General features: G+C 49.8%; 1 protein-coding gene across 28 annotated transcripts in view; it reads left to right on the top strand.

Annotated features, from left to right (window-relative positions):
• Positions 1–23,026, top strand: part of LOC121170445 (V-type proton ATPase 116 kDa subunit a1) — a 51,692-nt gene that overhangs the window by 19,053 nt on the left and 9,613 nt on the right. For 6 of the 28 annotated variants that reach the window (XM_041001648.1, XM_041001661.1, XM_041001656.1 and 3 more), the window contains 13 exons: positions 2,560–2,663; positions 2,926–3,052; positions 4,704–4,786; positions 5,310–5,403; positions 8,273–8,485; positions 10,154–10,304; positions 12,087–12,226; positions 12,526–12,683; positions 13,084–13,174; positions 14,983–15,101; positions 16,276–16,492; positions 17,513–17,620; positions 21,697–21,804. In XM_041001648.1, the coding sequence (XP_040857582.1) occupies positions 2,560–2,663; positions 2,926–3,052; positions 4,704–4,786; positions 5,310–5,403; positions 8,273–8,485; positions 10,154–10,304; positions 12,087–12,226; positions 12,526–12,683; positions 13,084–13,174; positions 14,983–15,101; positions 16,276–16,492; positions 17,513–17,620; positions 21,697–21,804 (1,713 nt within the window). Of the gene's footprint in view, positions 1–2,559; positions 2,664–2,925; positions 3,053–4,703; positions 4,787–5,309; positions 5,404–8,272; positions 8,486–10,153; positions 10,305–12,086; positions 12,227–12,525; positions 12,684–13,083; positions 13,175–14,982; positions 15,102–16,275; positions 16,493–17,512; positions 17,621–18,457; positions 18,533–21,644; positions 21,805–22,689; positions 22,708–23,026 lie in introns of all 28 variants that reach the window. The other 22 variants (XM_041001650.1, XM_041001662.1, XM_041001657.1 and 19 more) reach the window with 13 other exon arrangements.

Genomic DNA, 23,026 nt, shown 5'->3' on the forward strand with positions numbered 1-23,026 from the left:
AAATGTTCCTTTCTGTGTCCAGGCACGGGGTTGTGAAAGGGGACAGTAAGCATATTGAATGCACTTATGATGTGAGAGGAATACAGATTCCAATGTCGCCTTTTCTTATGTAGAGCATTTAAAAATGACGTGTTGATGATTATCCTTTTCTCAGTCTTCTTGCTTATGAAGAGCTGTAAGAGCTGGAGAGATTTCTCTGCATCTTTTACCATAAGCACCATAACATATGAGAACGTAAAGAAGACTGGAAAAGTAATGGTTAATGGCATGCAGCTCCCCGCCTTCCTTCCCTTCTGAGTTTTCCATCCATCTGCTTTCTTTATTTTTCTTTCCCATCTGCCATCTTCGCTGGGGCTTGGGTGAGCACCCTTACGTGTTGAAATGCAGTCTGTCTCTCCCTGCAGCCAGACGGTGAAAGCGTTTGCTCTTGGTGACTAATGTGGCTTGATTGGCTGTGTTGCTTAGACTTCAGCGCATAGAAGATAGAAATTGGAGAAAAAAAGATAGAAGTGGAACTGAAGTTCCACTTTCCATGGGGCCTGGTTGTTAGTGTCTGAGCGGGGCCGGGGACGTAGCAAGTTGTTGAGAGGCGTGTTGACACTGTTGGTGTTGTCACTGCCAGAATCTGAGGTTGAGATTTCAACACTCAACAGCACAGTGGTCGGGTGCTGCTTCTGAGGACCCCCATTAGGGGCTCTGGTCCTGCTACTTCCCTGTCAGGCACAGTTTTTCTTTAGAAATGTGTAAGATCCCTAAGACTTGGGATTCCGAAGTCTGAAGTAGTGAAATGAGTATCAGAATGTTCTCTAAGCTTCTGTTTCATCTGAAGCCTTTTATCTTGAGAGCTCTCGCTCCATTTTTGGAGTGGTGCGGTTGCCGAGTGCCGTCTGTTGTCCCCTCAGTTGTTCCCTTTAGAGCACCTGTGTTTGCATTGAGTCTAATGTGTGGGGTATAACGTCAGTCTTATGACCCAGACAGGCAAGTAGGGGGAGTCTTGTGGGCAGCAGGTGGTTTCGCTGGGTTTTGCCCAGGGATGAATATGTTGAAATGCTGCAGCTGACTGGATCCTCAAAAAGCTGCCCACAGTCAGATGATGGAATTTAAGTAGAAGCAAAAGAGCCCCCTGAATTTCCATGTGGAGCAGGCAGTGACCAGCATCCACACAGGGTCACCCTGAACTTCTTGAATCTCGTGTGGGATTGCTCTGCCCCCGATGTGCTCATCACTGCTGCCCCACTCCCTGCCCCACCCTCCTTTTTTCCTTTTTATGGTATTCGTCTTTGCTTCCCAAAACCATTGCCTTCACGGCTTAGGGCTTCACACCCAGCGTCTGGTTTGTACCCTTCGTTGCACATGTGCCCGTCAAGCGAGTCCCCGTGCAACATTTTATGGTCGTGCTGTTGACAGGAGCAGAATCCGGTTGAAGTTTGGCATGAAGATAGTAGAGAACAGTTCTGTTGACGTTTTGCCAACAGGGAACGTTGTTGTGGTTTCTAGCCTTTGGTCAGGCAAGCAGCATGTGGATTGCCCGGTCGAGGAGCGCAGGCAATGGGGAAGTTGACTGGACTGTGTCAGCAGGGCAGCTTCTGCTTTTTCCTGGGAGTAAGCAGGGCTAAGGGGAGTGGGGCAGAGAGAGGCCTGGTACGTGGAAAGCTCCTCTCCCCCTCGCTGCCCTGTATAAACTGTCACAGTGGAAGTCATTCTGAGCCTAACCAGTCACCCTGGCCCACGTGCCCCAGACTGGTTTCCTGTCTGTTGCCTTCCCTTCACTGACTCCCAAGCACATGCGCAGGAATCCTTTGCTGCGAAGCCCAGGTGACCATCATCTTCCTAGAGCCCTGGTCAGACACGGGCGCACCTGTAGAAGCTCGCTCTTCCCTCTGTGGACACAGCGGAGGCCCAGGCCCACCCAACTATGTTGCTGTTTGTCCTTGGGAAGAAAGAAATGCACTTTACATCCCACCGTTTGAGGCATTTCATACATGGCCGTGCTGCAGGCTCTCCAATTAGGAACTTGTAAAGCCTGGCAAACCCAGGCCTCTGGAGACGCCCCTATGTGTTTCTTGGGTCACCCTGAACGCCACAGGTGCTGCCTAACCTCTCGCCTCGTGAGAGGCTCTGTCTCCACCCACTCACATAGGGAACATTCCCATTTGCAGCTGCCTTGGAGTTAAATTGGAGAGCATTTGCACAACTGCTTCTGTTTTGCTCGCATGGGAGCAAAGGTGCTTCCTGGTTTTCTTGTGGGTGGTTCAGTAGAAAAAATGGCTTCCACGAGTAGCAGGTTTATACATGCCACCATCATTGAATGTTTTTGCTTTTGTTCCTTGTTTCTAAAACCGTTTTCCCCAGATGCTTTCCTGGGGGCAGTTATGCTTTCTTTATCTCATCCATATTTGTTTGTTTTCTTCCCCTCTTCTTGTCTTCTGTGGGTGTGTCTTATCTTTTGGTGGTTTGGTTTTCCTTTTCATCTTTATTTTCTGAACCTGTCTCCTGGTTCCTCGTTCCCTGCATGCCACTAACTATTTTCATTAGATATTAATTGATTTGTGAATTCAGGCTGAATTGCATCATCAGCAGATGGCGGATCCAGACCTGTTGGAAGAATCCTCATCCCTCCTGGAGCCGAGTGAGATGGGAAGAGGCACACCGTTGAGACTGGGGTAAGGGTTGTAGCTGTCTGTCTGCCCGTCCTCACCGCTGCTGCTTCAGAGAACACTGGGGCTGAGGACTCACTCTCCTGAGCCTGTTGTGAGCTGTCGCTCGGTCTCTGCCTTCTGCCCCTGAGCTGTCTACCAACCATTTGGATCCCATAGCACATCACCTCCTCCATTTGCTCTGCCCTCCTCATCATTCCCGTTTGTGTTAAAATCAACCCTTCTTCTGCGTGGAGCCAAGCACCCACCCTCACTCCTCTCCCCGCAGCTTCGTGGCTGGTGTCATTAACCGTGAGCGCATCCCGACTTTCGAGCGCATGCTCTGGCGGGTGTGCCGGGGCAACGTGTTCCTGCGACAGGCCGAGATCGAGAGTCCCCTGGAGGATCCCGTGACTGTAAGACAAGGAGATTGCACTGTGTGGCGTGGGCCTTGCAGAGGGAGCCCAGAGCAGGAGGCCCAGCCAGGGCGCCCCCAAGTCTGACCCCGCCACCGAGGGGCCCCAACATTTATCCCTGCCTTGGCCTTGATGTTTCCTCTACATGGGCTCCAGTCACCTGGACCCATGCCATGTACGTGGCATACACACTTTTCCAGCTCATTCTGTATGGCTATTATTTTTCGGGGAAATCTGCATCTTCATTTAGTTTATACTGTCACTTTATATTTTTCTCTTACTGATCTGGGACTAACAGAAAATATGCCTTTTTTGAAAATTAACTTAAAACAGGTGATTTCAAAATTGGGAGTATCTATAATATGAAAGGAGGAAAGATTTTCTCAACTGTGATTTCGTAAGCTGATTAAGTTTTGCTTGTGAGGGTTTGTTTCTGGTCTTTGTTAGGAGAATTAGAAACCGAATTTAAGAGCAGATACTGTATGAGTTAGGGTGACCCTCCCCACCCAGTGCTTTGGCAACGGGGACAGCTTAGCGTGCTGGCATTTGACTTGCTGGGACAGGAGTGGATAACCTGAGCGCTTATACACAAGTACAGCTAGTCCTGACATCAGGGATCGCAAACAGAGATTACACGTACTGCAAATACTTCACTTCCCTTCAGGTTTTCATATTAGAAAGTTGGAGTTGGTTTCTCAGCTCTGCATATTCTTTGCTTGCCTGACAAGAAAGATTGAGTTGTGAGATGTCTCGGGTCGGGCAGATCTTGCACCTCTGGCTCCGACCCTCTGTGGGCTGAGGGAGGTGTGTGCCTCTCTAGGGGCTCGGCTGTACAGTCCAACCAACGTGTTCAGGTTATGGAAATGCTATATCCTGCGGGCACACCTGATGTGAGCTGTTCTTGGGAACATACAGTCAGGCTTCCTCTGGGCAGCTGGGAAAGGGGCCCAAAGTCTATGCAGAACAGCACGGAGAAGGGACCTCACAGGCAGCTCAGACTCTCAGACCAAGGGTCTCTGTCTCTGTGGTTTGTGTCCACCAGAAGTTTGTATTCTCACACAAGGATGGTACATGCTGTACTCCAGTAGGAGAAAATGCAGGCCCCAGAGGCATCCCCCGCTATCATCCCACAGGCATTGGTTCCTCCAGTCCTTCCTGCCTTCTAGACTTAGTATTCAGAATGAGTTGCCTGCCTCTCTTGCCACAGCGTGCATTCACAAGTCAGGAGGTTCTCGGTCAACTCGGTTCCTTGTGGTTCCACAGCCCCTCTACCTGGGGGTGTGAGTCTTCCTGGATCTGACAAGAGAGATGGCTGCTTTTTTCTCTCTGCTCTACTTTGATCATTAGGCAATGTAGGTTTAAAGCTGAATTGTGCATAAGGCTCATTAATGTAAAGAAGAACATCATCTTAGCTTCTGTGCCAAGCTCCTGGTTGGCTCAATAACAAGTAGAGAAGGAGCTTAGAGATTGGCAACTAGAGGGTATATGTTCTTACAGAAGCTTACAAGTGGAGTGCAGCAGCAGTTGACGTATAGGATTGCCACTCCCTTGCAGGAGCCCCCCCCCCGTTCCTGTGTCACCCAGAAAGTAACTCAAGTTTCCTTCTGACTCAGAGGCCTGAACTTGTTGGTTTTTTGATTCTGGGGTCTAGGGTGACTACGTGCACAAGTCCGTGTTTATCATTTTCTTCCAAGGCGATCAGTTGAAAAACAGAGTCAAGAAAATCTGCGAAGGGTAAGAGACGTATGGGCAGGCCTTCACACGAAGGGGCGCAGCCTGGCTGCAAAAGGGAATCCTGTTCTTTGGCCTCCCTGCAGGGTCTGCCTTTTAATCACTTACGGTCTTTTCAAACAACTCTAAGTAGTCCAAGCTCACTTTGTGAATTTGTGAAAGCCCTGTTAGAGCCAGAGCTTCCTTTCCTCTGGCAAAGATAACCAGGACTCTAAGGGACAGGTCATTTGGGGATAGTGATGTGTGCGCCCAGCCTCTGAGCCATGGAGGTCGAGTCTTTCTGTGTTTTTTTTTTTTTTTTTTTAATTCTGCCTCATGGACAGGTCTCACCCCAACCCCCCACGTCACTTTTCTCTAGTAATTTATGGCATGTTTTGCTTTTTTGTTTGTTTGTTTGTTTCAACAAAATTGTGTAGCTACAAAGAATGTCCAGTTCAAACATCCTAGCCCTGCGCATAGACTATTGGACATAAATAATGTTGACTGACATTAAGCCTGATTCTAAGGCCAGCTCTGTGTGTCCCAGGTTCCGAGCCTCACTCTATCCCTGCCCAGAGACCCCACAGGAGAGGAAGGAGATGGCTTCCGGAGTGAACACCAGGATTGATGATCTCCAAATGGTACACAGAGGGCCTGGGGGAAGTTGTGAAATACTATGGCGGGATACTGCTCTCCTTCCTTCCGACCCTGGCAGTTTATCAGGCACCTGGAGCAGCCCAGGATACCAAAAAAAGAAATGCCCATGCTGACACGTCTGTCCAGGAGCTGTGGAATGTCTCAGGGAACGGCTGCTCAAAATAGCAAGACAGGAATGCTGTGCGCCTGGAATCTGAGTCGCTCAGAGTATTCGGTTCCTGTGTGCCCATAGGCCTCAAAAGTCTGAGTGGGTTTTAGAGATTTATTTACTTGGAAGGCAGTTAGAGAGAAGGACACACACACCTCAAGACAGGGTGATCTTCCATCTGCTGGTTCAGTCTCCAGATGGCTGTGATGTCCTGGGCTGGGCCAAGCCAGAGCAGGGAGCCAGGAACTCCATCCATGTTTCCCACATGGGTGATGGGGGCTCAGGTGCTTGGGTCATTTCCTGCTCCTTTCCCAGGAACATTAGCAAGGAGGTGGATCAGAAATGCAGCAGCCAGGACTCGAACTGGAGCTCGTATGGGATGTCAGCATCACTGGCATCGGCTTAATGTGCCGCACCACAGTGACTAGCCCCTGAAATATTTTTTCATGATTATAAAATGCATGCAATTAGTTAACAAATGATAAAAGAGTCCATGTAAAGTTACTTTGGCGTCTCATACCCACAGCCATTTGCCTTTGATCAGCGCCTAGCACTGGCGGCTAATTGCAGCTTCCTGCTAATGTTGACTCTAGGAGGCAGCAGTAATGACTCAGGTAGTCAGCTTCCTACCAGCAGCGTGAGTTCCTGGCTCAGGCTGTGGCTTCTCTGGCTGTTGTAGTTATTTCGTGTGGATAGTAGTGTATCTGCTGTCTTTTGTTCTTGCTTGTATTTACTCATTTTGTCTGTCTTTCAAATAAATAATAAGTTTTTAAAAATATTTGAAACGCAAAGTTACAGAGAGCATGTGAAAAAGATCTTCCATCTACTGATTCGTTCCCCAAAGGCCAAGGCTAGGCCAGGCCAGAGCCAGAAGCCAAGAGCTTCTTCCAGGTCTTCCATGTGGGTGCAGGGTCCCAAGCAGCTGAGCTAGCCTCTGCTGCTTTCTTAGGTGCATTAGCAGGAAGCTGAGTCAGAAAATGGAGCTACTGAGACTCAAACAAGTGCCCATGTGATATGCCTGCATTGCAGGTGGCTGCTTAACATGCCATGACCACGGTGCTGGCTCTGGTGCTGGTTCTGCAACTGGATCTTTAGAAAGGGATAAAGTACCATGGAGTAGGATGGGGAAAGAGAAAACCCAATAGAGGGTTTCTTGCAAGCTTGCCCTTCTAGAGGGCTACAAAGTGATTGTGAAATGGTTAGCAGCTGGGAGGGGAAGTAGCTGTTCTCAAGTGACACAAGAGCTTCAGAGTGGGTCGTGGTAGGCTGTCTGGGGAAGCCACCTGCCTCGACCCAAAAGGTTCTCAGGGGGTAGCTGCTGTTTTGTCCTGAACTGGCTTGAAGAACCTTCTATGGTGGGACTTGACTAACTAATGTGGTTAGTGTGTGGCTCTTTTCAGACAGATGTGGAAATTTCTTTTTTTTTTTTTAATTTATTTATTTATTGGAAAGTCAGATATACAGAGAGGAGGAGAGACAGAGAGGAAGATCTTCTGTCCGATGATTCACTCCCCAAGTGAGCGCAACGGCCAATGCTATGCCAATCTGAAGCCAGGAGCCAGGAACTTCTTCCGGGTCTCCCACATGGGTGCAGGGTCCCAAAGCTTTGGGCAGTCCTCGACTGCTTTCCCAGGCCACAAGCAGGGAGCTGGATGGGAAGTGGAGCTGCCAGGATTAGAACCAGCGCCCATATGGGATCCTGGCGCGTTCAAGGTGAGGACTTTAGTAGCCGCTAGGCCACGCCGCTGGGCCCAAGATGTGATTTCAAATAGCTTTTCCCATAGGAATGTGAGTGGTGAGTTGTTTGCCTGATCCCTCCCCATTACAAGCCAAGGATTTAGCCTTTCTAGCTTTGGAAACTTGCAGCATTCGGTGGTGACTAAGGCAATGGAATGTGAAATATCCCTGCCCCTTCATCTCACCCTGATCTTGGCAGTGATTCCTCTGAGGAGCTCTGCACTGGTTTCCTAAAGGAGTCACACTAAAGCCTCCTTCCTCTGAGAAGCCAGACAGAAGGGTAATGGTGTGCCTGCCTCAGTGAGGGCCGCAGGCCGCCCAGAGCCTGTCACTGTGAGGGCCTGCCACTGTGAAGACCACAGGCCGTAATGGCCTGCCACCGTGCCATGAGGGCCTGTGGCCATGTCGTGAGGGCCACAGGCCTTGAGACCCTGCTGCTGTGAGGGCTTGCCACCATGGGGGCCACAGGCCGTGAGGGCCTATGCCATGGAAGCTACCGTGGCACCCCTGAGGTGCCCTTGAGTCCAAGTGTCTCAGGGCTGGCACTGGCAGGCAGAGTTTCCCACAGAGCCCTGGTGCTGGCTCATGGGCAAGGCTTCCTGCAGCTTGCTCTGGACTGTGCGTTGCGTGTTCGACAGCTCCTGGGCCTGTGCTCTGAGATTCAGTTACAGCTGGTAACCTACATGTGTTTGCCTTGCGTTGGAATTTAGTTTGAATATAAAGAGAGAAGCAAAAATCATTTTCCCCTACTTGTGTTCAACGTGAAGCTCAATGGAAATGAATGTTATTAACTCACATCTTGTGTAGTTTTGCAAATACATGTACCTGATTGTGTGTGAGCTAGCCAGAGCAGAAGACAGTTCTCCGACTGTCTTTTCCTTTAGGGAAAGAATGGCCTTTCCACCATTCATACCCTTAGCTCCAAGCCTGGGGTTAGAAGGCTCTCTCCCTTGTTCCTCTTCCAAAAGGTTCTGAATCAAACGGAGGATCACCGCCAGCGGGTTCTGCAGGCAGCGGCTAAGAACATCCGGGTCTGGTTCATCAAGGTGCGGAAGATGAAAGCCATCTACCACACACTGAACCTGTGCAACATAGATGTGACCCAGAAGTGCCTGATTGCGGAAGTGTGGTGTCCCGTCACTGACCTCGACTCCATCCAGTTTGCACTCAGAAGAGGCACGGTAAGACCCCGGGCTGGCAGCTTGGTCTTTGTCCAGGATGAGAGGGTCCCACGGGTTTGTGTCTCCAGGGTAGCGGCCTTTTTACTGACAGAGCTCTTTAATGTGTTCACTTCATACCCTGGTAGGTTTCTAACGTAGCCTGGAGTCTGAGCCCTGTTTTGCACTTGGGGAAGCTGTGCTTTACGGAGGTGAATGATTTGATCAGAGGCCCTTGATCTTTCTGGGTAGCTCATGACCTGGGCATCAGTTTCCTGACCCATCCCCTATTTGCTTACATGTTAATTTCGGTTGGAGCAGCTGCTTGAGCTGTGACACTGCTCTGAGAGCCTGGAGGGGCATGGAAAGGGCCGTGAGCCTCTTGTGGCTTAGTGGAAGAGGGTGACATGCCGACCCCGAGACAGACTGTGCCAAGAGTGGCACATATATGGAGAGGGTGGAGCTTCTCCCTCTGTGGGGTCTGGGAACAGCTTCAGGAAGGTGCCATTTGATGAGGACTTTGAAGAATGGGTAATGAGGAGAGGAAAACAACATGGACAAAGGCAGGAAATACGGTGCAACAGGACGTGGTTGGGAAAGAACAAGAACTGGAATGGGCTGGCTCAAAGAACAGGAGGTGGGCCTACAGCAATGAATTAGAACCTGATTAGGAAGATGCTAACCAAACAGATTAGAGGGTTTAGATCCAATCCCAGCGGGAACAGAGAAAGGATGTGATTAATGTGGTTTTAAAAGAATAAAAAGAAAAAAAAAGATGAATCTGCTGCTGATCTCTAGGGAAGAGGGTGTGTGGGTGGGGGTCAGTTAGGAGGTTATCAGAAACATATAAGTGACCTCCAAGATAGGGCTTGACAATGGGAAAAGGAAGTAGTGGGCTGGTGGAAGGGCTGTGCTCCTAGCCAGGTGCAGGAGGAGCAAGGAGAACAGATTCAAGTAGTTAACGAGGAGGATGTAGGTTCCCTTCATGGTAGTCAAGTTTCCCCACAGTCTTAACTGACAGGGGAGCGTATATTCAGTTGCAGCTGTACGGAGGTGCTAGATCAAAGTCCCCATGGGACAAAGCTAAAGGAGTGAGACTGGCGAGAGACAACCAAGGGGACAGGGACAACAGTACAGAAAGCAAGGCCCTTAGGCAGAAGAGAAAGCCAACAGAGGCTGATGGCCAGGATGGGGTGTCTGAGGGATACAGGCACTTTCCCTAAGCAGGCAGATCCGCAGGGCCTGTGATTTGCTTACAGGAAAAAGAACCTTGGATGGAGTAATGAGCCCACTTTGAATAAACACACTCAGACACGCGGTACAGATTTGGGGGAAGAGAGTAAAGGGTGTTTTCGCTGTGAGAGGAACAGAGAATGATAGTACTCAGCTGCAGAGGAGGGCTCCCATTGGCTCTGCTGACACATTTTCTTTCAGGGAGACCATATACTTCCCAAGGCTTCATTGGAATCTGCCAATGTACATCTTATACCTCATCCCAGTTCTCTAAATGCAGGGGCAAATAGCCTGTAATTTGTTTTTTTTTTTTAATTAGTTTTATTAGGATAACAATTTGCACATAAAAGACATGTATTTCATGTGTAGAGCTTGATGAATTTTGATAGACTCACCTGTGTGGCTAGCACCAGCAGCAGGAAGCCAGCCTGATGTTGATGTCTGTGCTGGTGTCTCCAGGAACACAGTGGCTCCACCGTGCCCTCCATTCTGAACCGGATGCAGACAAACCAGACTCCCCCAACCTATAACAAAACCAACAAGTTCACATGCGGCTTTCAGAACCTGGTCGATGCTTACGGAATTGGAACTTACCGAGAGATAAATCCAGGTAAGGCAGCTTGAGTCCTTTCCCTCCAGGACTTCTTGTTTGTGTATGTTTTAATTCCTCACTGATGCTTTACAGCAGTTGATCTCAGCTGTTATAGGATCCCTGGGAGGTAACCATGGGTGTAGGGGGTAGGAGTATCAACACCTCTCGAGGAGAGGTTGGGGGAGCTCGTCACCCAGGGGCTACTAACTCCTGACTTTCTCCAGAAGTAGTGTATGGAAACCACTTGAAAACTGTTTCTTCTAAGATACCTAGTGTCTATAAATGGCTTCTTGTGGCCTTCCTGCAATAGGATAGAAAGATAGATGAGATTTTTTTAAACATTTATTTTTATTGGAAACAGAGTTTATAGAGAGAAGAGACAGAGAAGGATCTTCCATCTGCTGGTTCACTCCCCGAAGACCACAACAGCTGCAGCTGAGCTGATTCAAAGCCAGGAGCCAGGAACTTCTCCTGGGTCTCCCACGGGTTCAGGGTCCCAAGGCTTTGGGCCATCCTTGACTGCTTTCCCAGGCCATAGACAGGAAGGTGGATGGGAAGTAGAGCAACCAGGACATGAACCAGTGCCCATATGGGATCCCGGTGCTTAGAGGTGGAGGAGGAGCCAGAGCCATTGTGCTGGCCCTGAGACAACATTTTAATGTTTTGGGACCAGGGCAGATTGATTCTTTGTTTGAAAGTTAATGATTAGGGCCTGGTACAGTAGCTCAGTCCTCACTTTGCATGCATCAGGATCACATATGGGCACCAGTTCTAATCCCGGCAGCCCTGCTTCCCCTCAAGCTCCTTGCTTGTGGCTTGGGAAAGCAGTCGAGGACAGCTCAAGCCTTGGGACCCTGTACCCATGTGGGACACCCGAAAGAGGTTCCTGGCTCCTGATTTCAGACTGGCACAGCTCCAGCCATTGGCGGCCACCTGGGGAATAAATCAACAGCCGAAGATCTTCCTTTCTGTCTCTCCTTTCTGTATATCTGACTTTCCAATAAAAATAAATAGATCTTTAAAAAAAAAAAGAAAGTTAATGATTAAATGAAGTCAGGATTTGGTTTCAACTAGCAGCTTCTGTACACCCTGCCTTGCTTCAGCCGTGGGTTCCCCATCTTCTTGCTACTCAGCTCAGAAATGGTCCCAAGGCCAGTGCTGTGCTCAGGTTAAGCCGCCACCTGCAATACCTGCACCCCACATCCGAGTGCCAGTTCCATTCAGGCTGTTCTGCCTCTCATCCAGCTCCCTGTGAATGTATTTGGAAAAGCAGTGGATAATGGCCCAATACTTAGGCTCCTGCCGTTCGTGTTGGGGGTCCTGGATGGATTTCCAAGGTTCTAGCCTCAGCCTGGGCTAGACTTGTGTGAAGGGAACCACCGATGGTAGATTTCTATGTCTCCCTCCTTCTCTCTCCCTCTTCCCCTCTTTTTCCTTTCTCCTCCTCTCCCTCTCCCCTCTTCTCTGCCTGTCAAATAAGAGTAAATCTTAAAACGTGGCTGTACCACAAGAGCACATTTGGCCTGTCCTTGGAGCAGTGTCCCAGGGGTTAGAAGAAGGGAACTGAAGGATAAAGCTGGCTTCACTGGGGCTACATGCTCATCCCCTGTGCTCATCTATGTTTAAAATGTTAGCAGGAGCTCAAAATCCCCATAGCCACCATGCGACGGGGGCAGAGCCTGCCCTGAAAGAGCTGCCCGACGTCCCTCTATGCAGTGGCGGGGGACCGAGTGGCTCCAGGTTGACCTTTGGGGACTTGTGGTTTCGTGTAACTTGTTTCTTCCTTGGGTCTCCTTGTAGCTCCCTATACCATCATCACATTCCCCTTCCTGTTTGCTGTGATGTTTGGAGACTTCGGCCATGGCATCTTGATGACTCTTTTTGCGGTGTGGATGGTGTTGAGGGAGAGCCGGATCCTCTCCCAGAAGAATGAGAACGAGGTGATGTTTTTCATGTTGTTTCTCTTGCTTTCATTCTGGAAACTCTGATGCAGAAGTCTTTGATCCGTACGTTTACCAAAAGGAACTACAAATGTTGAGTATGAGGCCGTGTGTTTTATAAGTGAATTTCTCAGGAATTTCTCATTGGTGTTACAGTCTAGCCTCTGGCATCTGCCTCAAGCTCCTTGAACCAGGGTGAAGCACAGTAAAGTGGGAGGCAGGGGCTAGTATGTTCTAAGTGACATTCATCATGAGCTGCAGGGAGTCCGTTCTCACTCCTTCTTCTTTCTGGTCCCCAGATGTTCAGCACTGTGTTCAGTGGCCGCTACATTATTCTGTTGATGGGCGTGTTCTCTATCTACACTGGCCTCATCTACAATGATTGCTTTTCCAAGTCTCTGAACATCTTTGGGTCATCCTGGAGTGTACGACCAATGTTCACTATATATAATTGGACGTAAGTTATGGAAAAGCTAACAGTGAAAACCTGTGGTTCTCATATCCCTCCCTGATTTGTGAGACACACGGTGACCTAACACTCCTTCCTTCTGGAGCAGTTGTCCAAGCCCACCCCAGAAGAATGTAGGGTCTTCTGAGGTTTGTGCTTCAGCCCACACCATGCCTTGGGATGTGTCCAGCAAGGGTCAGGGAACCTAGAATGTCAGCTAGGTGCATGTGTTCCTGATGTAGCTGGAAAGTGTATTAAAAGTGTTAATTTTTCATTTTGTCGTCTTGACTATTAACACCTCCTCTTTGTAAATTAGCTGTTGTCATTTCTTTTGGGATCAACTTCTGAACCCCAATAGTTTCCTGCTTTTGACCAAAACTAAGCATGACTTTTTTCCCCACGTGTGTAGGGAGGACACGCTTCGGGGAAATCCTGTACTCCAGCTGAACCCGTCTGTCCCTGGTGTTTTCGGTGGACCGTACCCTTTCGGCATTGATCCGGTAACAACTCCTTTGCTATATGTCAACCCTCAGTGTGTTCACTCTGACCCTGAAGTGAGAAAACTGAAGTGAAAATAACTATTGATTTGGTTTTCAGTTGACAGAAAACCTTGATGTGTTTGCTCAGGGTACTTCAAAGCCATTGGAGGTCTGAGTCTTGGGGAGGGGTGGGGAAGAGTAGACTGGGGGGCAGGTCTGTGTTCTTCCCACGCCACTTCTTTCTGAGGTGGCACAGGTGTTAACCCAGGGGAGGCAGATATTCCAGACTCCTCCAGATTCCTATTTGTGCTTGCTTATTCTTTCTTCAGCAGATTTTTTTTTTTTAAAAGATTTATTTTTATTATTTTTTCATTGGAAAGGCGGATATACAGAGAGGAGAGACAGAGAGGAAGATCTTCCATCCGATGATTCACTCCCCAAGTGAGCGCAACGGGCCGATGCTATGCCGATCCGAAGCCAGGAGCCTCTTCCGGGTCTCCCACGTGGGTGCAGGGTCCCAAAGCCTTGGGCCGTCCTCGACTGCTTTCCCAGGCCACAAGCAGGGAGCTGGAAGGGAAGCGGGGCTGCCGGGATTAGAACCGGCGCCCATATGGGATCCCGGGCGTGCAAGGCGAGGACCTTAACCACTGCGCCACCGCGCCGGGCCCAGCAGATTTTTTTTTTGAACATTTATTTAGAAGGCAGTGTGACAGAAAGAAGGGGAGGAAAAGAGAGATCTTCCATCTACTAGCTCATTCTCCAAATTCCCACAGCAGACAGAGCTGACCCAGGAGGAAGCCAGGACTTGGGAACTCCATGTGGGTCTCCAACACGGGCAAAAGGAAATCGCAGGAAAATGTTAAATGAGGGTCATTATTTGGCAAACATGAGCTGTTGGCTAAGTCAAAACTGTCAGGAAAGTGTCCCAGGCTGCAGGTGACAAGAGCCAAGGCTTCAAACCGGATGGAGCTGCAGTGCCACAGGGCGGGAGTGGCAGCTCACAGACAGTGGGAACACTACAGAATGAGCAAGCTGACCATCCCGTAAGGAAAAGCAAAGGGGTTAGAGACTTAGGACTACATCAGGCCTGGGCCTGGGTGTTGTCTGCTTTAATGAATGAATTTCTTTTAAAAATTGGGTGAAGGGCACGGTCGCACAGTAGCTTAAGCCCCCTGTGGGGATGCCAAAATTTTGTGTTGTTGTTCCTGGGATCAAGACCCCTCTTCACTTCCAGCCCACTTCCACTCCTGCTGATGTGCCTGGCAAAGACCAGGTGATGACCCAAGTGCCTGGGCCCTGCCACCCAAGTGAGAGTACAGGGTGGGGTTCTAGGCTCCTGGCTCAGCCCTGGTTCAGCCCTGGTTATTGTGGCCATTCAGGGTGTGAACAGTGGGTGGAAGATCTGTGCCTATCTTCCTACCCACCTCTGTATGTGTTCCTCTCCTTTTCTTTGCTGCTGTTTCAAATAAATAGATACATCTTTAATGAAAGAATAATTGTTAATGCTTTTTTGTTGATGACAGTAGCATGGTCATTAAAAAAAATGAGGCCTTACCTTTTATAAAGCCATGCTGGAATATTTACAGATAAAATGACATGGTATCTGAATTCTGATACAGAGCTGAAGGTGGGTTTGTTGATACACGATGGGTATGAGTCTGAGTTGAGAATGAATGTTGAAGCTGGGCGATTGTTACACGGTTCTGTCTACTGGAGTACATGTTTAGAATTGTCCATAGTATAAAGCAAAAAGCTTTTTAAACCGACATGCAGTATTCTTCCCTCTGAGAATTCTTTGTGATACCTCTTGTTCTCTCGGGTGCTGGCAGATCTGGAACATTGCTACCAATAAGCTGACCTTCCTCAACTCCTTCAAGATGAAGATGTCCGTGGTCCTCGGCATCATCCACATGCTGTTTGGCGTCAGCCTGAGCCTCTTCAACCACATGTGAGTTGCCGTTTTGGTGCAGAGTGGGTGTGGCGTTTGGTGCATGCCTCTCCGAAGAATCACAGCGTATTGTGGGGGGCTTACTAACGAGGGACCCCATCCTGCACTGTAGACATGCGGCCCTGAGACAGGCACTTGGCTTACTGGGAAGCTGCTGGTTAGGGTTCCCGGCTCTGCTCCTGGCACCAGCTTCCTGCCAGTACAGGCCCCAGCGGGCAGGAGTGCTAACAGCAGCTACCCTCCTGCCATCCCCTGGGAGACTCCCAGCCCCAGGCCACTACAAACATTTAGAGTGACCCAGTGAATGTGCTCTCTGCCTCTCAGACTGATTTTTTTTTTTTTAAGATTTATTTAATTGAGAAGGCAGAATTACAAAGAGAAGAGATTGAGAGATCTTCATCCATTGGTTCACTCCCCCCAGTGGTTGCAATAGCTAGAGCTGGACCCATCCAAAGCCAGGAGCCAGAAGCTTGGAGCTTCTTCCAGCTCTCCCATGTGGGTGCAGGAATTCAAGGACTCGAGATGTTCTCTGCCACTGTCCCAGTTCATAAGCACGAATCTGGATCAGAAGTGAAGCAGCTGAGACTAGAACTGCTTCCCAGATGGGATGTTTGGCGCTGCTACACCACTGTGCCAGTACCTCAGAATTTTTTTTTTTAACTTAATAGGGCCCGGTGCCATAGCCTAGTGGCTAAAATCCTCACTTTTCGTACGCTGGGATCCCATATGGGTACCAGTTCATGTCCTAGGTGCTCCACTTCCCATCCAGCTCCCTGCTTGTGACCTAGGAAAGCAGTGGGGGATGACCCAGAGTCTTGGGACGCTGCACCCACGTAGGCGACCCGGAAGAAGCTCCTGGCTCCTGGATTGGATTGACTCAGCTCTGGCCATTACCGTTGCTTGGGGAGTGAACCAATGGAAGATCTTTCTTGCTGTATCTCCTTCTCTATGCATATTTACTTTTCCAATAAAATAAATAAATAAATATTTTTATGGGGGTTCCACCAGGGCCACTCTGAGTGCAAATGTCGGGAGGCAGCAGTTAATCCTGCACAGTGTTGCCTCCAAAGCTTCAGGCTGCTGCGACAGAAAAGTCTGAGGAGTACTGAGCTGTGTGCAGAAGTGGCTGTGGGTCTCTTTACCTGTAGCATTCTTTTTTTTCCCTCCTCGTTAGCTACTTCAAGAAATCCCTGAATATCTACTTCGGCTTTATTCCTGAAATAATCTTCATGACCTCGCTATTTGGCTACCTGGTCATCCTCATCTTCTATAAGTGGACAGCCTACGACGCACACACATCTGAGCACGCGCCGAGCCTTCTGATCCATTTCATTAACATGTTCCTCTTTTCTTACCCGGACTCTGGTGCTTCGATGCTGTATTCTGGACAGGTGCGTCAGCGAAAGTGGGCCCTCTGGATCACCCTAAAGAAAGTCTAGAAATATCGTTCTCTGGTCTTTGCTTTTTAGTCCGTGCTTCTGGATCTGAATCCTGACCATCCTCCGTAGCTTGCAAGGCTCTGCTGTGCTCACATTGCGGGATCCAGAAAGAAAGGGTGGAGTTAATGATCTGTGGGTTTTGCCACAGCATCTGTTAGTTATCTTGAGAAATTAGTGGTATTTATAGATCAGTGGCATTCACACTGTTTGGGGTAAATTTGTGCCAGCATCAGAAGCTGCATATTTAAATAGTGAACTTAAAAAAAATTAGGGATCATTGTTGCAGTGTTACATGCTAAACCTGTGCCTGCTAATGCCAGCATCTCATATGGGTGCCAGTTCAAGTCCCAGCTTCTCTACTTCTAATCCAGCTCCCTGCTAATGTACCTAGGAAGTCAGTGAAGCATGACCCAAGGGCTTGGGTCCCTGCACCCATGTGGGAGACCTGGAAGAAGCTGCTGGCTCCTAGCTTTGGCCTGGTTAACCATGGCTGTTGTGCCCCTTCTGGGAGTGAACTAGCAGATGGAGGATTTCTCTGACTGTCCTCCTGTCTCTGAAACTCTGCTTCTTGAATAAATTCACACAACAAAGTTAGCATTTATTTTCGTTCACTTAAAATGCAGACTCAGAGAGGGACCGCAGGGGCAGAGGGAAAGAGCTCTTCCTCCACTGGTTCACTCCCCCGGCTACCTACAGCAGCCAGGGCTGCGACAGGCGGAAGTCCAGAGCTTGCAGTTCCTTTGGGTCTTTCATATGAGCAACAGGATCTACTTACTAGTGCATCATCTGCTGCCTTCCCAGGCACAGCTTAGCAGGAAGCTGCGTCAGAAGTAGAGCAGCCAAGACACTTGAACATCCACATGCAACGTGGGATGTTGGTGTCCCACACGATGGCTTAACACACTGTGCTGCAACATCCCATGTAGTGGATATTCCTGTGATGTTCATTTTTATTTTCTTTTTACTTGGCAGAAAGGAATTCAGTGTTTCCTGGTGGTGGTTGCACTGCTGTGTGTCCCTTGGATGCTGCTGTTTAAGCCCCTGGTCCTTCGCCATCAGTATCTGAGGAGGAAGCATTTGGTGGGTATATTTCTGTTGCTAAAGCAACCAGACTGCCTTTTTTTTAAGATCCAAGCAATTTCCCAGTGGATCTGAGTCATTGTGCCTGAATCTATGGCCTCTCAGAGTGCATGGTGTTAACAGCCCAGAGGGAACACTGCGTGTGCTCAAGGAGAGAAATGTATATTTGCCCATCACACGTCTGGACTCAGCACTGCGTGGCTGAGCTAAAGCAGCGAGTCCTAAGCTTTTGTATTGCTTTGTTCCTGCTGTGCTCAGCAGAAGCCAACATCCAGGCTCAGGCCTGACTCGAGGCGGCAGAGGCCCAGGCCAGCCTGCAGGAGCTACGGGCGGCTGAGTCACCCAGGTGGCTTGCCCAGGCAGCCACAGCACTGACCCTCACACGTCTTGTGAAACTAGACACTGACACTTTTCCCAGCCAGTACAGCTGGTCAGACGGTTTGGTTTAAAGCATGCTGATGCATTTTTGTTTTTTGTTTTTTACTTTTTAAAAAAGTAGTGTATGTCTATGTTCCTACTTCGTGTATGTGTACATACAAATTCTACATATACACACAATGTTAAGTGTGCCCAATTTTCAGTATTGTGCATAATTTCTGGCTATCCAATAATGCTTGCATATCACACTGCCTGGGAAAGCCCAGTGACCCTGGTGCATGCAAACTCGAGTGCCCCTGTGGGGACGGTCCCTCCTGTTGGAGAGCAGCTGAGTTACGAGCCCCTCCTTCTCCCCTCTCTGACCATCTTCATCCTCCCATGTGCCCTCCATTCATCCCCCCTCGCCCGCTCCCCCATTTGTTTTCTTCTCCCTTCCTCTTTTCTTCCCATCACTATCAGGAAGGGCAACCTGTGGCGGCCCCAGTCAGTCCAGCCCCGACCCAGCAGGCACTAGAGGCAGCAACGGCTGCAACAGTGAGTGAACTAAACCCCGCAAAGTGTCCCGTTTGGCTTACCGAGCAGCAAACAGTGCAGCAGCATTCTTTTGGACCATACAGAGATCATGGGGCATGCGCTCTCATAGAGTGTGTCCTTGTTACCCACCAAAACCATGATGACAGAAGAGATTGCCACCTCTTAAAGAGTAGATTCTTCTGCCTCTAAAAAAATTATTTTATTTGAAAGACAATGTTAAAGAGGGGAGGAGGGGGAAAGAAAATCAGAGAGACCTTCCATCCACTGGTTCACTCTCCAAATGGCCGCAACAGCCAGGTCTGGGCTAGGCCAAGGCCAAGAGCCTGGAACCCCATCCAGGTGTCCCACATGGGTGCAAGGGCTCAAGTGCTTGAACAGCTTTCCCAAGCACATTGGCAGGAAGCTGGATCAGAAATGGAGCAGCTGGGACTCAAACTGGTGCTCGTGTGGCATGCCAGCTCAGCCTGCTGCTCCATAGCACAGACCTCTCGAATCAATTCTGGTGTCCTCTTCGCTGGTGATCCAAGTTTCTGTTAGGATATGTGAGTGCCATTGTGTCCGTGGGAGCGAAGTGGCTGCTGCCCGTCCTCTTAATTCATCATGACAGCTCACTGCTTTCATGCCTCTGCTTCATGGTCATGTGTTGGATGATTTTGTCTTCAGTTGAGCTCTTTGTACCTTGAGCTCTCCTTCACAAGGGACGGTGGCCACGGGGCCCTGTGAGCAGTGACTCTCTCTTCACATTTATGATGGTGTATTCTCTCTTCCTCTTTTTGGGGACACTCAGAAACCCTCAAATCCTCTGCTGTCTGTGTGAGGCCCCCACTCTGCCAGGGGCCTCATGTGTTCTGTGAATCCCTGTTATAATCAGAGACACCCATCTTGACTTTGCTTCTTTGGGCACTAACCTATGATTCAGTAATAATACCTGAATGTTGAGCATTTGTCCTTAGAAATATCCCTTAACCAAAGTCTCAGGCTGCATTCATATCTGATGGATCCATCGTTTTCTAAGTTATGAATCTAAGTTTTCCAGATCTGCCCAGCTTGTGCACTTGCACTTATAGTGGTGTACGCTCCTTGAATGAAAGTGAGAGATGATGTGGCTGCTGCTTCCTCCACTAGTTGTTCCCGATCATTCTGAAGTTGGAAAGCTCCTTCCTTGTCCTTCTAGAACCCTGATCTCCTGGGTCCCAGGAAATGACAGTCTTGCCATTAAGGGTTGTTCTCAAGCAGGGGCCTGGCCTCTCTTTCCCGCAAGGAATTAAAAACCCTTGAAGCACAAACCACCATCCTGACATTTCTTTTGCACACTCTTTCTGCTGCTTAGTGTCCGTACGTGTGCTTCTGAACAGAACCTGAGTCTCTGAACTCTGGCCACTTCTCAGATCAACTGCAAGTTCAAAGCCTCCCCGACCCCACCCCGGTCTGGTAAGGTTTTATTTCCCACCTTGTCCAGCCAGACGTGTTCCCAGAGAGCAGTTCAGAGGCGGTTCTCAGAAGAGCATTGGGTTGCCCTTTCTGCTCGGCTTCCGTTCCTCACCCACAGGGTGTCTGTGAGTGGCATTTCACTACCCCATTTCCCCTTTTTGCTGCTGTGTCTCTCAGCCCCCTTCCTGTTACTCTCACTCCTAGTGTTCTGAAGGGACCCTCTGTAGCATCTCGCTTGGAGACTGCACCTGACTGACCCTCACTCTGCTGTGTATGTGAAGCGCCAGAGCCATGTTAGGAGTTGTGTTTTAAACTGTAGCATTGCATTCTCTTCCCCTGGATTTACTCGGCCTTTAAACATTTGAGGGTATATTAGAGGCTGTCTTGTAGTGAGAATCACTTTTTGGTGGTGGCCCAGCAGTCCATGAAATATTCTGTTGGATATGCCAAAATTATGTCATTGCTCTGTTGTTGTTGGATATGTTGGTTGTTCCCAATTGTATGTGATCACAAACAACACAGTGGGGAGCATCTTTGGCCATATGTCTTGTCAGTCCCACAAGTATAGCTGTCCCAGCTGTGGGGCTACCAGGTCGCACGAGCATGTGGTTGCAGACCCTGACAGACCCTTCACACTGATCACACATTGGGTGCTTGGAGAAACTGTTTGGCAATGTGGAGTCCCTGGGCCCCACCCCAACCCTACCAAATTTACCTGGGGGGGGCAGTATCTGAGCCCCTGTGCTCAGAATGCAGCTTCGGAGGTCACTGCTGTGCAGATGACTCTCTAGCCAGTGCATGAGGACCACCGCCAGAAGAGGCAGCATTTGCACAGACCCTGAGGTCTGCACTGGTGAGTGGGCTGGAGTGAAAGTGTGGTAGGCAATGTGCCCCACAAGGTGAAGCTGAGGGTGGGGCCTGCAGGGCAGCAGACCAAGCCCACTTTCCCAGAGGCCCTCATGCAGCTCTGACTCCTGCCCAGCTCTGTGGGGGACAGGGCCATGGGGCTGTCCTCAAGTCCCTCTGCCTCCATGGCAGGGCAGCACCCCTCGGGACCTCTCAGACTGGATCAGCTTCTGTTTGCGCTTTGTCCCCAAAGGGTCTGTTGGCCTCAATAAGCTCATGGTTTTTTGCATCCAGTTGACTTTACAATCCTGCTCAGTCAGTACCATGCCTGTGTTGTGGGGGTAGGGGATGGGGTGGGGGGCTTTCACGCCCCACATTCCCACACTGAGGGCAATGGGACTCCTGTTGTTTGTTTTTCATTCAGTGTCCTCTAGCCACAGACACGTGTCATTAAGCTTTTCTCCTTCCCTGACCCAGACAGCTCCTTGTTCCTGGACAGAGCCACTGTGCTTTGCCTCGGCTCCTGCTGCAGGCAGCCTGGGTCCCGCCTGCACAGGCAGATCTGTTGTTCCAGGAAAGCTTAGGCTTCACAGAGAGCCGCACTTGGCTTTTCATTCAGGCAGGAGTCCCAGTTAGCAGCGTGACTAAGGCCGCATTGGTGTTCTTGGTGCACATAGCGGACCTGGGAAACATAGGTTTTGGGTGTGCGGGGCTGGGACTGGGACCGGGGAGGAGGTGGCTGGGGCCGGAGCAGGTATGGGTCCTGTTTGGTTGTTGGAATCTATGCCTCTCTGAGGTTTGTATGTACTAACCATCGCCCTTCTCCACCTCACAGAACGGCACACTAAAGCCCAGGCAAATTCTACTCTTTCTGTTCATCTGTGTAGGGAACTCTCAACTTTGGTGGGATCAGGGTGGGCAATGGACCCACAGAGGAGGATGCTGAGATTATTCAGCATGACCAGCTCTCCACCCACTCAGAGGACGCGGAAGAGGTAAGATCCTGTGCTGGGGGCTTCCTCTCCCTCCACCTCGGGCCAGCCCTTGTGCAGCCGAGGGGCTCTCACCAGTCTTCTCCATGAGAAATAGGAATGCTCGGAGTTAGTCCTGCTTTCTGGGCCTCTCAGAGCTCCACAGCCTTTTCCAGAGACTTGCCCCAGCCTGCAAGTGTTGCCCTTAGCACCCGAGGTGTCTCAATGCCCAGCTCACCGTACAGCCCCAGGCCCCTATATCCCAGCTCTTGTCACTGGATGCCAGGCCACCTCACTTGGCTACTTTCTTCAACCCTAGATCCTTGCAGGAGTCATCCAGTGATGCTGCTCTCCCTCTGTAGCCACTGGCACTTTGTGGCTCCCAGCCCATGGTGTGGCCTTGCTGCACCTGTTTGTTTGAGCCACTGGTTTCCCTACTTTTTTGCAGGAACTTTGCAGAGGAGTCAGCCAAGCTACACTTTTGCCTGATATAGCATCTCCAAGCCAGCTTTTTAAAATCACCCTCCTGGCCTGGCCTCCTTGTGGCCCAAAACCTCAGAGCAAAGCTAACTGCGCTGTTGGGCTCATCTAGTCATGTAGGGACATTTTTGAACAAGGCAAGTAGGAGTTGAGGACACAGTTGGACTCTGGCCACTTTCATTGTGTGTATGGTTTTTTTTTTTAACATAAGAAATTTCAAGGATTGGGGGTGCCTTTTAGAAACCACATATCCACTGCTCTGAATGCCTGTGGCTTTCCCTGTGCATTTCTGGGGAGACCACCGTCCCACGTGGAAGGCCCGGTCCACACTGACAGTCTTCCCCAGATGCAGCTAGTAGCCTTGCGTTCCTCCCTCGTGACCTTGTGTGTGCTGTGGCCGCCCACTAAGTGTGAATTTATGTTTGCAAGCCTACCGAGGACGAGGTGGTAAGACGCCAGCCGGCTTTGTCTTTCCTTGTATCTGGGGTTTCTCCTCATCCTTGTGATCACTCTGCTGACCCTGCCGCACCCCGGGGCTGCACCTGACACCGCGCATCCTGCATCTCACTGGCCATTTCTAACCCCTCGTGAACCTGTGTTCTGAGCAAACTCATCTCCATTCACTACATCTCGTGTTGGTCCCCTCTGTCTCTGTGTCGTTCGTTGACTTGGCTGATCTGATACCTCTGAGAATGGCTTTGAAGGAGGTGCGAGTAATGGCTGCAGCGGCTTTCTTGCGGGTGCTCCTGGGGCTTCCAAGCCGTTG

Source organism: Ochotona curzoniae, unplaced genomic scaffold (assembly GCF_017591425.1).
Source record: "Ochotona curzoniae isolate NIBS_2020 unplaced genomic scaffold, NIBS_Ocur_1.0 scaffold_2453, whole genome shotgun sequence".
Taxonomy (NCBI): domain Eukaryota; kingdom Metazoa; phylum Chordata; class Mammalia; order Lagomorpha; family Ochotonidae; genus Ochotona; species Ochotona curzoniae.